A 15,514-nucleotide genomic window follows, 5' to 3' on the forward strand; every position below is an offset into this window, starting at 1 on the left:
GTTGGTGGTTTTAAGAAGGGACATAACAGGGATGCCTGGGTGGCTCAGTGGGTTAAGCCTCTGCCTTCGGCTCAGGTCATGATCCCAGGGTCCAGGGATCGAGTCCCACATCAGGCTTCTTGCTCTGCAGGGAGCCTGGTTCTCTCTCTGCGTCTGCCTGCCTCTCTGCCTGCTTGTGTGCTCTTTCTCTCTCTCTGACAAATAAATAAAATCTTAAAAAAAAAAAAAAAGAAGGGACATAACATAATGGGGTCTGTGTTTTCGGAAGAAGGTTTGGGCGTGGATTAGAGTGGGGTGGGGAGGAGGCCTAGGGAGGGACCTTGATGTCTCCCATCCAACTCCAGCCTCTGCTCCTGGCACTGCCTCCGCTGCTCGTGGGGATCCCCACATGCCATGCACGTCTGTCCTGCGTAGGCCGTGTGAGCACAGTCCCCAGAGCTGCAGGGAGCCCCGGGGCTGGCCCAGCTGGGCCAGGGCAGGGAGTGGGCCGGTCAGACCCCACAGAGCTTGGCAGAGGCTGCGCTCCGCTGATGAGGGAGACAGAAAGCAGAGACGATGCCGGGCCGGGGGCTTGCAGGCTGGGAGAATCTGTGTCTCCGCTAGAACCAGGAGCATCACGGGAGAGACTCACCTCTGGGGAGAAGCCATCGGGTCGACGTGCGGTGTGCGAAGCGTGGGGCATCAGGAGACGAATAGCCCATCTCCCCGCTTCAGTTCTGAGACAAGCGACAGATCAAAGATGAGCAAGTGACTGCCCAGACACGCCAGGACCCGTGACAAGGGCCGGCGGCATGCAGCCTGGGCTGACAGCAGGACACATCTGGCCAGGGAACCCGAATCAGGTGGATGTGCCCACTGGGTCACGGGCTCCCCACCCCTGAGTGTGTGCTGCATCCCCTCATGCTGAAAGGATGCGGGGATGAGGACGTGAGCGCCTGTTTATTCTTCCCTGGTGCACCTGCCGGATACAGATACAGCGGGACACCTGGCACGGGAGAGCCTCGAGATCCCTGCTCTCCTCATGCTGCCCTGAGGGCAGAGGGTCAGGCACAGGGGTTCTCAGGGAGCGCTGTGCGCCAGAGGGCAAGCTAGCCCAGAGGGATAATTGGAGAAGGGGACACAACATCCCTGGAGGGGGAAGGAGGGCCCAGAAGCAGAGTCCCAACACAGATTTGGGGCAGGGAAACCTGAGAGCCTCAGTGATGGAGGGTGGAAGAGGGGGAAAGCTCATGGGGGTGGGAGATGGTCAGGGTAAGAGATGAAATGTCCTGGGGCTGGGGCAGGAGAGAGGAAGGCCAAGGGGCGTGGCTGGCCGTGCACAGGGTGAGAAGCCAAGGCTTATGCTGGGATCTGTGCTCCGAAGGAGGTCCTAAATGCAGTGACTTCTTCCACAGGGGATGCTGGAGAGAAGGGAGACAAAGGTGCACCCGGACGGCCTGGAAGAGTCGGCCCCACAGGAGAGAAAGGTACCTGCCGCCCCTCGGACCCGCCAAAGTCTGGCCCTTCCCAGCCCCTTTGGGGTCTGCCCAAGAGGGTGCAGCTGGTGCTGCTGCAGCAGCCGCAGGGGAGAGGAGGGCGTGGGGATGCGAGGGGAGTTTGATGCCTGTGTAGTGAGCCAGGGTGCAGAGTGCTCCGCACGCCAAGAAATAGAGCAGCCTGGGAGCGGCGCACAGCAACATGGGGTCATTTGGGAGTGTTACATGCACAAGTGCAATTGTGAGGGTGTGCAAGAAACTCTGAAGGTGTGCCAAAAGTTATGGAGGCGTGTGAGCAGATCAGGAGGCGTGTGAGCAGTGATAGAGGAGTGTGAGCAGATCAAGAGGTGCATAAACAGATAAGGAGGTGTGCAAGCCATGATTGAGGTGGGTAAAGAGAGAAGGAGGTATGTGAGCAGATGAGGTGTGCAGCGGTGGTGCAGGTGTGCAAAGGACCGAGGGACAGACTTGGGTGGGGCGTGTGGGGTTCTACAGGGGAAGCACCTGTGGCGAGCAGATTCTAATTGCTGAATCTCTTTGCTTCTAAGTACAATCGTGTAATTCTCCATCTCCCCTGGGGTTGTGCTGAGTCTTACAGGGAGTAGTTGTCCGTGCAAAGTAGCCGTGCAGTAAAGGAGGTAGAAGTGCTTTGTCAGCGTTTGCGCTCTGTGCTCTGGGACTCAGACTGCTGCCCGTCCTGCTGGTCCCCCAGCCAGTCCTGCAACACTGGAAAGCGAGGCGGTTTCCAGTTTCCAGAAAGTTATTATGACGATGCAGATAAAGGCCACTGAGTATATATATATATTCAAGCCCATGCACTGTTTTTTCACTTTTCTGAGGTACAATTTATGGACATTCTCCTTCTGATGTACAAGTGATGACTTTGATAGCTGTGCCCACCCGGGAAACCTTTGTCACAGTCGAGACCCAAACATTTCTGTCACCATCCTTCCATTAGCCTTAATGATTTCTATTTCCTTTTTAAAAATTTTTTTTAAGATTTTACTTATTTATTTGATACAGAGAGAGATCACAAGCAGGCAGAGCAGCAGACAGGGGTGGGGGAAAGCAGGCTCCCTGCTAACGGAGATCCTGGTGCGGGGCTCGATCCCAGACCCTGGGATCACGACCTGAGCTGAAGGCAGAGGCCTCACCCACTGAGCCCCCACGTGCCCCTGATTTTTATTTCTTGTTTTCTCCTTTGCCCATTAAAAAAAAAAACAGTTAAAAAAATAAATGGACTATTCTCCTAGTTCAGAGTTCGAAGCACCTAAAACGGCTCCCAGCGAACGCTGTCCTTCCACGTTCCAGGCCCCCCGGCACCTTCCCCAGCAACAACACTGGTGGTTGACTTCTCTTTACAGACGTATTTTATGAATCAGCAAGCACACAGGCAAACGCACACCTGATTCTTCCCTCCTCTTGTACGAACAGTCGCACCGTATACATATGGTCCTGAATTTCCCCCATTGACTTAACAAAGCACCCTGGATTGTTCCACAGAGCACAGACACGCTCCCCTCATCCTCTCGTGCCATGACCTGCTATCCCATGTGTGAACTTGCCACGCTTTAACTGGTCTCCTATTCCCGGAGAGGGGTCTGCTGTGGAGAATGGTCTCGTATGTGTCATTTGTAAATGTCTGCGAGTACAGCCTGAAGATAAACAGTGGAATTGCTAGATCAGAGTGCTGGTGCTTTCGAAATCTGGGTAGAGGTGCCCTCCAGGGAGATTGAAACAGTGTCACAGGCAACACAAGGAATGCGTCTCCTGCTGCCCTCACTGATTTAGGGGAGCTGCCCGTCTGACAGTCGTAAAATGTCGCCTTAGTGAGTATGACTTCGCTTCTCTTATTATGAATGAAGTAGAGTCATTATCTGGGCATTTAAAAGTCATTCGTATTTCTTTTCTGTCTTTCGGGTCTTCTTCTTCTTTGGTTGTCTTCTTCTATCTTTTAAAAAAAGTTTTGGGTTCTTATTCTTCTTGATATATAAGATACTTTTGTACTTGTGTTTTCTGTGCATATCTCTGAGTATTTCCTTGGAATAAGTTGCCCTAAGTGGAATTTGGAACTTTAAAGAGGCCATCTGTACATACATGCTCATGCTGCTCCGTGCATGTCACACTCGAAACGAGCAATCTTCCCGAGGTTTGGGGAGCACTTCACCTGTGCAAATGCAGGAGTGAGTGAAGCAGGAGCGCCTCTCCTGGGGCCCCTGCGAGAAACAAGGTAGTGGCCATCCCCGCAGAGGCCAGCCCAGCTGACCAAGTGGACAGCTGACCAGTGGGCCGGCGGGGCAGAACTCCTTCTCAGAATTCTTGGGTTGTGATAAGTTAACAGTATCGCAGAACTTACGTGCTTGTAGTTTTTATTATTATACTTTTTATGGAAGTGGAAAGGACAGTAGATAGTCTTATTTTATTACTGAACTAATTATGAAATTTACAGAGCGATAAATTTTTACTTTTTTTCTACTTTTTTGTGTGGGCGATTTTATATTTGAGTCAGGAAGTAGATAGCTTCCCTACTCTAGACAGTCTCAAAGTCATTTCACGATCCTTTTTCATTGATGTTTTTTTCAAAGTAATGACATTTGAGCTCAGCATGCTAGTGGCAGTTAAGTCCTACCTTCATTAAGTAACTGGCTTGTTTCCAATTTTTCCAACATATGCTTGCGGTAGAAAGTTTATATATACCTGATGAGGTGAGAAAATCACCCATAATAAAACCACTGAGAGATTGGCACTTACTTTAGTATATTTCTTTTTTTGTGCCTTTTTTTGCTTTGCTATAATTGTAGTGTCCACATAAATTTGCATCTTCTTTAATTTTAAAAAATTTTTAAAATTATTTGATGTAGTGTTCCATGGTTCATTGTTTGTGTACAATACCCAGTGCTCCATGCAGTACATGTCCTCCTTAATACCCATCACCGGGCTCACCCATCTCCTCACCTCCCTTCCCTCTGAAACCCTCAATTTGCATTCTATTTCTTAAATTTAATGTGACAATTTTTCATGCTGTGAAGTAATTTTAATGGATGCCCAGTATCCACGGGTAACTTAAAAATCCCACCCTGGGCGGAGTGCTCTAGTGTGGAGTTCTCTGTGGGGTCAGGGCGGAGAGAGGAGCCTGGACCGGCCCTTTACAGCCCTGTGGCAGCGGCTGGGTTAACCAGCCCCACTTCCTCTGAGCACGCCAGTCCCCGAGTCCTCGAGAGTTGGGCTCATCAGGGGTCTGGCACCGCCACTGATGAAATGAGCAGCTCTGGTTTGGGGTCTTTGCTAAGTGCAGAATACAGAGAACACATGAACCCAAGTTCATGTACTTGGCTCCCTGAGAGGTGGAAGCAGTTATGCGGAAATGTCGGAAGTATCTTTTGGGGCGATCTTTAAGAACAGGGTCGGCCATGACATGACACCAGGGAGAGAATCAGACAGGATACAAGAACAGACACGACTGATTAAAATGCTTACACGAAGACAGAGAAAGGACGGGAAAGAAATAGCCCAAAGCATCAGTAGTGATTTCTGGGTTGTAGGATTATAGGCATTTAAATGTTCTCTTTTACTCCTTTCTGTGTTTTTAGTGCTCCCAGCAGAGACCGTGGGCCGATTTTCGATGTCAGCGCGTTTTAGTAACCGGAGGCACAGGTGTGTAGCCTCTGGTCGCCCCCCGCAGACGCCCCACATGCTGACGCGGTGCTCCGGGTCCAGCCGGCCGTGGAGGGCTGTGGGCGACCTAAGAAGGCAGTCCCGGCCCCCCTGCAGGAAACCTCCCAGGAGGGGTGACCTCAGCTGCCGTGGCCTCTGTATGGCATGGGCGTGGGGCGGGAGCTGTGCCGGGTCTCGGGGTCCTCCCAGCCTCTCTCCCCCGCTCCTCTGCTTCCTCCAGCCCCGGAGGCTTCCCGGCCTCAGCCCGGTCTAGCCGAGCACGGCCACGTTCAGCTGCTCCTAGGTCCAGTGTCTGACTTTTGTAGCTTCTGGAAGGCTCTTCGCTCCAGCGGAGTCGTGAGAGTTGCAGAAACCGGCGGGGGGCGGCGGGGGCGGCAACTTGCCTGGTTTCAGGGTGTGGGCAAATGGACTGTTGACTTTTTCATTTTTCAGAAATTGTTTTCCCTGGAATCATTTTTTCCATGTAAATATTACTGGGCTCCTTGGGAGGTTTTAGAATTTTATTTATTTATTTTTTAGCTTTTTAAAAAGAAGATCACATTTATTTATTTGAGAGAGAGAGCACAAGCAGGGGGAGCAGCAGCAGAGGGAGAGGGAGAGCAGGGAGCTCGATGCAGGGCTCAATCCCAGGACCCCGGGGTCATGACCTGAGCCGAAGGCGGACGCTCAACCGACTGAGCCACCCAGGTGCCCCTAGAATTATTATTGTTCAAATGTCTCACGTTTTACTGATTATCGCTTCCACCTGCTGAGCTCTCTCCTGTGTCCACTTGCGCTGGGTCGGGTCGCCCGATTGGAACGCCCCGTTCTAGTCTAGAGAGACTCTGCCACCGATTTTCAGTTCCTGATGGGTCTTTCCCTGCGTACTTTCAGCCAGTGTCCATTTATTTGCGACGGTGATTTCCTGGTGATATCCTTTATGAAATTGTTAGAAGACTAATAGCTCCTGTGGTGATCTTGCTAGTGTATGAACATGGTGTGAGAATTCCCTGCGGGTATTACGGGACCGCTGTTCCCGGAGCCGCTCCCCCAGCCTCGGCCTCTCTGGGTTCCCACACTGGTCTTGTCCCGCGGCAGCCCTTCCTCCACTGCCACCCTCACTACTTTCTGCAGGCTCTGCGTCCCATCGAGACCCTTCTGGCCGCAGGACAATCTCACCGCTGATGGCTCCGGGGACACACGCCCGTCTCTGGGGAGAAGCCAGGACAGGCTGGAGGCCACAGCTTGTGGGGGGGGGTTCCCGAACCCGCATCCCTGCCCTGCTCAGGCAGCTGTGGCTGGTGAGGCGGGGCACAGAAGGTCAGGAACCATGCTTCTTGCCGGAAGACAGGATTGCAGAGCCCCCGGACTCACTGGGAAGGGGAGGCCGTGTTTCTGCAGACACCCACTTGACCCGACACTGGCTTAGAAGCCTTGGCCAGTTGGGATCTGACTCGCCAGCCATGGCGTGGGTCCCCTGTGGTCCTGGGCCGCTCCTTCTGGAGGTGCTCTGCTGGGACGCAGAGTCATGGTGGCTGTCTTGGGGCCCAGAGCCCCTCTCCACGCATCTTGGTCCGACAGCTTGCAAAAGTGACCATATGTAGAACTTTTGTCCTCAAAGTCTTCCACGTTTCCTTGAGGCTCTCCATGGCCTTGAGTTGTGTGAGTTCTGGCCGTGCCCCAAAGCCTCCTGTCCTGGCACCTTCTCTGGGTGCCAGGATGAGGAGGGTCCCTTCCTTGGATGTCCATAAACCACTTTCCGTAAATGCTGTAGAGCAGGGCTTCCTGACTTTCGGGATGTCCCAGACTGGATGGATCTGTGGTCGCCAACCCTGCCTTCCTCCTCAGTCCTCCTTCAATTTTGGATGAACTCCCTTTCTTCACTTCCAGGGGCCAGCAAAGAGGCGGCAGGGAGTCCTGGTCCGGGCCTGCTGCTCCCCCCAGTGCAGAGAGCTGCTCCCGCTCCGGCCGCTGGAAGTGGGGGAGGGACCCTCAGGGTTCATCTACTGCCCACTGCTCCCTGGGGACCACCCGCGGGAGCTCGCCCAGCCCAGCCTGTGCTGTGGGTCTTACGGGCTCACTGGGGTGGGGGTTTGGGGTGTGCGTCCTCCTGGCCCCTGACTGCTGTGGCCTCCGGCGGGTACTTCCCTCGCCCTTTGCCTCCACGGCTAATTGCTCTCCCTCCCCTTCTCCCTGTTCTTTTTTCTTTTCTCAGGCTCCTGTTTGAAAGAACGACGATAATACAATTCAGCTAAGTAGAAAACAGTGGAGAAAAAAAAACATTATCCCCATGTATAAGATGAGGTTTATTCAGTGAAATTCATGCTGTGAGGTCCCGGGTGTTCGGTGGGGTGAGCTGCACAGGTGGCTCACGTCCTCATGTCGGGGCCAGAGGAAGACACCCGTGGTTCTCCAACTTACTCTTCTCCTAGGGAAGCAGCGTGAGTGTGGTGGTATGAGGGGTCGGGGACATCACGACCCTCCTGCCCGACCACCTCCTCTTAGGGCTTCCCAGGGTGCAAGGACAGGGGGACTCAGAATCCATCAACTGCCTAGACTCGCCGACCGCCCCGGCGTTGAGGTCTGAGGGACACGTCCCCTGGGGTCCTCGGGAGTGGCCCTTTGGGGCAAGTCCTGCCAGGTGTGCGGTGGGCACGGCGTGCCACAGGCCTGTCCTGCCCGTTTCTTTATACACCAGACTCCAAGCAAGATGGTGGGCCCCTGGGGCGGCGCACTCACTCTCTTCTTAGGGCTCCAGGGACCCCGGGAGATGTAGCACTTGGAAGGCCCTCGACCCATTGGAAAACCTCTTGAATTCAGTATCTTCGAGTATCTTTGCAGTCTGTAGTGACCCCGTGCCCTGTGCTGAGGGTCCGGGGGGTGCGTCTGTGGGCCCTGCTCCAGGTGGTGGTAGAGGGCAGGTCTGTGGCCAAGGCTGTGGCCACGCCAAGCCGGGCTCTCTGCCGTCTGCTGACTGCAGGGCTTGGCTCCCCCGATGCCTGTCAGACTGCGGGACGCAGCAGCCTGCTGGGCTCTCGTTAACGTGCGGCTGAGATGTGGGCGTCCATCAGCAAGACGCCACCCCGGCGGAGCTGTTCGAGCGATGTGGCCTGGGGCCTGCCGGTGGGTTGGGAGGTGACCGGTCCCGAGCGTCCGCACGCCCTCGAGGCCCGCTCCACCGCCTGTGCCCACGTGGGTCAGGCCGCAGGGGGCCTGCTTCTGGCTGATGTGCGTGTGCTGGGGGGTCTCGGCTCAGCCCACGGAGCAGCCCCCGGCTGGGGAACCTGAACAAGAGGAAGTGCGTGCAAGCAGAAACCACAGAGCCAGGCCCAGGGTCTGCAGATGCCTCTGGCTGTCCTCTGTCCTCTACTGAGTAAGAACCTCCCGCCTCTCTGGCCTGCGCTGCTCTGCGGCCGCGGCTCAGAATTGCGTGGCTGACACCGCTTCCGACGCCACCTTCGTTTTCAGGGTTCCTTGTCCCCAGACGCTGCTCAGACGACATCGGGGGGCTCCTGGGCCACTTGCCTTAGGCTCTGGGGACCCTCCCTGCACGCAGAGGTGGAGGGTGACCCCATGTCAGTGACAGGCCCTTCGTTACAAGTCGCTAGGGAAGCTGAATTCTGAGTGCCCCTTTGCCCCAATCCCACTTCAAAGGACCGTGTGAGATCGTCATTAAAATTAATAAGAGTTACCTTCCTGCTGTGAGCAGCTCCCGTTCTCTCGTGCCTTGTGTGTCTGGAGGACAGACGTGGTCTCGCACGCGTCTCGTTAGTGGGGTACAGGAGGCATTACCTCAGCTCCCGGCTCCCGGGGCCTCAGCAAGAAGCTCTTCAGACAGAAGGGGACGGGACTGTAGCGCCTTGTGCATCTCCAACCATCTCCTGCAACTGAGGGAGGGAACGTGTGTGCTTTTCGCAAGAGGCTTCTTGTCGTTTGGAGGAGCAAGAAGACCTTTCCGGAAGCGGGAGAAGGCCCGGTAGAGCTCTTGCTCTGACCCGCGCTCCTCGGACAGCCCTGGGTTTGCAACCACAACATTCTTCTGCCCCAGGTTACTTCCCAAGAAGTGTCTGCAGGTGAAAACAAGTCAGCTACGCAAACCACCTGGGATTGCCGTGGAGAACGTGTCAACAGTCTCAGGGGATTTGAATGGTTCTCACCCTTTCTTTCAACACGCACGAGAGATAAAACGTTCCTCCTGGAGGGGTGGCCCCTCCCACGATAGGTGTACAGGGTGATGTATGGCACGGGGGCGAGTGTACAGGGGCTGGGGGGCCTCTGGGTGCCCTGGAGGTCTGGGCTCAAACTCAGCTGATGGTTACCAGCCTCACAGCCTCGGGTGGTGTGCTTGTACACATGCACGTGTGTGTGGCGTGTGTGTACGTGTTTGAACAGGTGCAGACATGTTTGCACACACGTGTGCACACACACGTGTGCACACACACACAGGGCCACATGTTTCTAGGTGCCTGTGCGTTAGCATGTATGGGCATGAGCAAGCACGTGTGTGCACATACATGTGTGTGTGTACACTGCCAAGCACCAGCAAACGGTGGCTCTTCCCGGACTGCTCCTTCGGAGCGCATGTGCAGCAGGGCGGGCTCTCTGACTGCCCGTGGGGCCTCCTGTACGGCCACAGCACCGTGAGGCAATGACCAGGTTTTTTCGCATCTCAGGGCCTGCGGGGCCCAGTGGAGGAGGCTGAGCTGAGAGCGGGAGGGACAGGCTGGTGTAGGTAAGGCAGGGCAGCCCAGCAGCTGTCCCGCTCCCCGCTGGCCGCGTGTCCTCAGCGTCTGAGTACAGCTGGTGGGGGGGTGTCTGCGCTCACAAGCCTGTGGCGTGCACTCAGCCTGGCTGCTGGAAACTGGCTCAGTGCAGGATGTCCCTGGCGCCGGGAAGTCGGCCACTGTCCCCAACGTGGTGCGGGGTTGGGAGCCCCGAACATGGAGCAGGGGCCTCCGTCTGTGTGAAACTCATGTTCCCAGGTGCTCAGCGACACAGGTGCTGACCACCGCCGTGATGCATCTCGATGGACGAGGACGCTGAGGCTCAGAGTGGGCGGTGATGTGTCCAAGGTTGCACAACTCTGCCCTGGGATCAGGGTCTTGTCTGCCTGACTGTGGAGTCTGTGCTCGGGGTCACAGAACGGTGGTCTTCCCTCGAGTGCTGTGTGACTCGAGGTGGGTCACTTGGCCTCTCTGAACTCGTTTCTCTTGGGGGTGCAGAGAAATTGTCCTGGTCTTCTAGGGCTGCCGTAACAAACCCCACAGACGGGGCTGCTTAAAAACGGATGTTTGTTCTCCCGGGGTTCCGGAGGCTGCTGAGGCCAGGGTGCCGAGTGGCTGGCTCCTGGCCGGGGCTCAGTGAGGCCTCCTCCCTGGCAGGTGCACCCTGTTCCGTGAGGCCTCCGGTTTTCCTCGGAATGCCCCAGGTAGCGTCCCTCTCTTCTCCAGGGGCAGGAGCTGGGTCTGGTACCCGCAGGGGACAGTGGCACCTGGCGTGAATGTTTGGCTGTGTGATTCAGAGATGGGCGGACAGCCAACGGCTCTCCCGTCCTCTCAGGTTATAACTTGTCCACGACAGCAAGTGTGTGCTGGACCCCAGGGCGCCCTCCGCTGCCGATGCGGCCTAGTGGTGTGTCGTTCTGCAGGGGCGGGGAAGGCACGTCGGCAGCTGTGCTACTGACAGCGGGTGTCTGCATCCAGGCTCTCCTCCGACGGTGTGCGCGGGGCGCCAGAGCTGTCTGGGTGGGAGAACAGGGCGCAGGTGTCGTTTCGAGTTTCTCAGCCAGGGCCTCAGGGAGAAGGGCTCCCCTCCTGCCTTTCTTGCTGGGGTCTTCCTGGAGGGTAGGGACCCTTCGTTTACGTGCCGGGTCCACCCTCACAGCCAGCCTGTGCACTGATGTGATGCCCACACTCCTCCGTACCGTGGGGTTTTGGGCGGGAAGGCACATCCCTTTATTCTCCGGGCTCTGGAGACCCTGCCCCTGTCTCATGGAAATTCTGCAGGGGGTGTTCCCGTGTGTTGGAAGCAATCCTTCCCGCTGGTCCGTGCAGGTGCAAGTCCCTGGGTCTCTCTGGGCCTCTGTCTTCCCATCTGAAGATAGGGTTCGCTGGGACGGTCTGCACCGAGACTTCTTGCTCGGGCACTGTCTTCATCGGAGCACTGTAGGGAGCTTGTGTTGTACTTAACTCCGTCTGAACCTCCCCACGAGGACGGGTATGGAAGGTCACAGCTGACCGCTGCTGACCGCTGAGTGACAACAGCAGAACGACCTCATGTTTGGGGGAGACACGAAAGTTAGGAAAGCTTAAACATGAGGTCCTTCTGATATTTATCCTGCAGCTCCAACCGACTTTTCCTGTGCTCGTGGTCTGTTCTGGACTTCAGGAAGGGGGTGCACTCCAGAGTTAGGGGACAGAGAGCTCAGCCGTTTGGAAGCAGGCTGGGGAAGGGAGGCTGCCCCCGTGGCGGGCACACAGGGTGTGTACACGTCCCAGGGAACCCTGATTTTCTGCAGAATGCTCTTCGCCAGCGGCTGAGCAGAAACGCTGTGGTCAGATCCGGGATTCTGACCTCATCAGTGGGCATGAGCGTCGGGACAAGGGCGGGGACGTGGCCGGCCGGGCTGCGGGGGCAGATACCACGTGCCGGACCACTGCAACAGCAGACCTGCATTTGTCACTGTGTTGGCTCTGCTGAGGAGGTAGTCCCGGGCAGCAGACGACCGTCTTCTCCCATGCTGGAGAGAGACAGCGAGCTCTGGCGTCCCTCCTGACTGCAAGGGCAACAGTCCCATGCTGGGCAGCCTGCCCCCTCCCCATGACCTCATCGAACCCCGCTCACCTGCCAAGGCCCACCGGCAGCCCCCATCACAGGGGGCCAGGCTTCAGCCCTGGGTGGGGAGAACACGCTTCAGTCCCCTGCGGGAGGTGATGGTGGGCAGGCCATGCAGGGGCACTCAGCCTGGGCAGGGGTCGCTCCTCGGAGGAGCAGACAGAACAGACTGAGCCCAGAGGAAGAGGCAGTGGGGCGGGCAAGCTGGAGGGGTGGTTCTGGAGAGAACAGTGCTTGCGTGTCTGCAGGGCCGAGTCGTGGAGATGGAGTAGACCAGCGCGGTGTCTCTAGCACGTGGCATGAGAGCCCCGGGGCGCATGGGGCAGAGCCACATTCTAATCCCGGGTCAGTCTTGGGACAGGCTGTGAAGAAGGGGCCCCAGAGGCGTTCCAGACCGTGGTTTCCAGATGGCAGGGGGCGTGGTGGCGGCCTGAGCACCTGCTCCTGCTTCAGCGTGAAGTAAGGCCCCTTCCTCGCTGCCTCAGGGGAGGCGGCAGCCTCTCCCGTCACACTGAAACTTGGGGCATGTTTCCCACAAGCCGGCTCAGCGGTGACGGCACCCCTGTCGGGAGGAGGGTTGCCGGGGGCGAGTGTGTGACGGGCTGAGTGCTGGGCTCGGGGTGATTGAAAGTGGTTTGCTCTCGTTCCCTTCCCTGCTGGCTGCTCTGGGGACCCAGCAGTAGGTTCACTGGGGGTGAGCCTGTTCCGGGGACCCTGGTGGGGGGAAGGGCCGGTCAGGAGACTGGAGCAGGTCAGCAGTGACCCAGGGTCCTCTGGCCGCAGGGGCGGGAGGGGCAGGACTGGCTCCGGTGGGCATGGATGGAGACCAAGGAGCGCAGAGCCAGTTCTCGGTGCTGTCCTCCACGGACCCCGGCCCCACACAGGGATGGGGGCGTTGAAGGGCTGCCTCCCACTAGGGAGCACCACCTTCACACCCTGCTGCTTCTTTCTTGTGGCCCCGTTGCTAACTCTGCCCCACGGGAGCCCCCCACTCCTGGCCCCAGGGTCCCGGTGAGCTCGTAGCCAGAGGTCTGTGCCTGGCCGTCATCCCAAGGCTTCTCTGCAGTGTTCATCCGCTGACCCCGCTCCGGCCAGGCCTCACGCTTGTCCCTGTCTCACCGCGCAGCTCCGACCCTGTGGGCACCCCTCCTCCACCGCTCCGCAGGGTTGTCCGGGCCTGCCCCTCCTGCGGGGCGACCTCACCGCTACCACTCACTGCTGGTCTGGGGCCTTCGCAGAGAAGGCCGCTGCGGGCCCAGCCAGACATTCCTGCTGTGAGGGTCCCCATGGGAACAGCCTGCTTCCCGCTTCTCTCTCCCATCCCTGCCTGCCCAGGGGCCTCCCCACTGTCACCTGCTCCTGACCTCTTCCCAGATGTGGCACTTCTCCCACCACCCTCCCTGCCCCCCGACCCTACTCCTGGGCACCTGTCTTCGGCTCTCACCTGTTCCCTGACCGGGTGTCCTCACCCCCTTCCAGCCCTTCTGCGTGTCACCAGATGCGCATCAACCATGGATCCTCTTGTCACTCTCTTCTAGCTCCCCACCTGGAGGTTTGTGTCCCTCGGGGCACCTTCCCCACCCCCTCACTTGCCAGGGCTGCCTCACAGCCCCTCTCCTGCCACAGCACACCTGTTACAGGTGTCTGACTGCTCCCCGTCTCCCGCCGGTCTAGGTCCTGCTGCACCACACGGAACTCACAGTCCACAGGATCTGTGGCCTGAGTAGTCTCTGTCACGGCTGGGCCAGCCTGGCCTCGGCCTCCCTGGGGTCCCCCGCCAACAGTGGTGCAGGAAGGGGGCGCTGGCTCTCAGATCTGCAGTGGCAGCTCTGTCTCAGTCCTGCTGTACACTGGCCGTGTGGCCCCGACCAGCCTCCCAGGCCCTCGGGGCCTTTTCTGTGCAGGGATCGCTTCTGTGACCCCGCAGGAGCGTGGGCGTGAGGGTGCTTCGTGAATAAGTGTGTGTGAATGTCAGCCACTTCTGTGTCACAGGGATGCGTTTCCATGTCAGCCAGGCTCGTCCCGAGGCCTGTGTTCTGTCCTCTGACCTCTGTCTGTCTGCAAAGCTACGAGTTCCTGGCTGGGAAGTCCTCAGGTTTAAGGTGTGAGTTGGCATCAGAGCAGGACAAAGCCTTATCTGTACGCAACACGAAGTCCTTCCCGTCCCCTCCCCCTGCGGAGGAGCTTGTGCTCAGTTTCCCTTAGTTTCAGTATTAAATGAAGTCTGACTGCGTGTTTCTTTTACTAAGTGTTCTGTGTGTGTTTGCTGTTTGCCGGCTGGGTTTGTGGTCTGGGGTCAGCAGCAGACCAGCAGGGACGGGGCCGAGAGTTTGAGAGCCCCTGGGGGAGGACACGCCCTCTGCCCGCATGACCCCTGCTGTGAACGGGTGAGGACCCCCGTCCGGGGTCTCAGCATGCTGGTCAGTGAGGATGGTCCTGTGGGGTCACGGCGTGAGGATGGTCACCGGGCCGGCCTGCAGGGATGGGCAGCGTGGGAGAGGCAGAGTGAGGGAGCTGCAGGGGGGGTGACCCTCCAAGCTGCACGAAGAGAACGACGGGGCTGTGTGGCCAGGCCCTGCTGGAGGACTAGACCCCTCGGAAGCGTGTGACGGAGCATCCCTGGACCCTCCTTCTTGCCCTCCCCCCAGCTTCCTGCGTGAGTGAGGCTCCCCCTCTCCCAGGAAAGGGGCCTCGGTGGTCACTGCACACCCCCACTGGCCGGCCTCCCAGCTCCCGAGAGCAGCCCTCATGCCCTTGATGGAGCGTGTCTGCTTGACGTGGGCTGGGGCTGGGACGGAGCACATCTCTCTACCGATGTGAGTGCAGAGCAGGGGGGCCTGGGCTGAGGTTGGGATGGGGACCCACCGGTGGTCTCCTCCGTTCCGCAGTGCGCGTGGCTTTTCGGGGAGGTGTGTCCTCCTCTGGGAAATCTGTCAACAAGTGACCTGTGAAGAGCCTTCTGGGGTCAGTCACATAAAGATGAGAGCTGTACCCGTTCCATCTCCTCTCGTGTGTGTGCAAGAGTGTGTGTGCGTGTGCGTGTGGGTCATGTTAAACGGGAGGTAGGCTGAATTACCTGTGCACCAACCAATTTTGATCTTGTTGTTTTCTGCAGGAGACATGGGTGACAAAGGACAGAAGGGCAGTGTGGGTCGCCATGGAAAAATTGGTCCCATTGGTTCTAAAGGTATTTGCGACGCACCCCTCGTCCCCATATTTCCTCCCGGGCTCCCGGGGCGGGCGCTGGAGAACGCTTGCAGACTGGCCAGTTGCTTCTTTCTGTGTGCTCTACACATGATACCTGCGGTCCCAGGGTCTGCCTCTGGGGCCGCTCAGAGTTGCCTGCTGGCTGGGTGCCCACCAGGGTGGGGTGAGCGCGCCCCGACCTGCGGATTCACGGGGCACCCTGGCGGAGAACTGGGGGCGGCTACTCAGACAAGACCTTTCACTGCCACTTTCCGTAACCAGTTTAAGGAAGCACTGAGCCCCATCTGAGTAACAGGAGGGCTGTGCTCCAGAAGCACTGTCCACCTCCAGCTTCAGTGACTTTT

General features: G+C 57.8%; 1 protein-coding gene across 5 annotated transcripts in view; it reads left to right on the top strand.

Annotated features, from left to right (window-relative positions):
* The window catches only part of COLEC11 (collectin subfamily member 11), a 31,831-nt gene that overhangs the window by 9,466 nt on the left and 6,851 nt on the right, over nucleotides 1-15,514 (top strand). For 3 of the 5 annotated variants that reach the window (XM_047746573.1, XM_047746575.1, XM_047746574.1), the window contains exons 3-4: nucleotides 1,395-1,466; nucleotides 15,079-15,150. In XM_047746573.1, the coding sequence (XP_047602529.1) occupies nucleotides 1,395-1,466; nucleotides 15,079-15,150 (144 nt within the window). The remainder of the gene's footprint in view (nucleotides 1-1,394; nucleotides 1,467-15,078; nucleotides 15,151-15,514) is intronic. The other 2 variants (XM_047746576.1, XM_047746578.1) reach the window with 1 other exon arrangement.

Source organism: Lutra lutra, chromosome 9 (assembly GCF_902655055.1).
Source record: "Lutra lutra chromosome 9, mLutLut1.2, whole genome shotgun sequence".
Taxonomy (NCBI): Eukaryota; Metazoa; Chordata; class Mammalia; order Carnivora; family Mustelidae; genus Lutra; species Lutra lutra.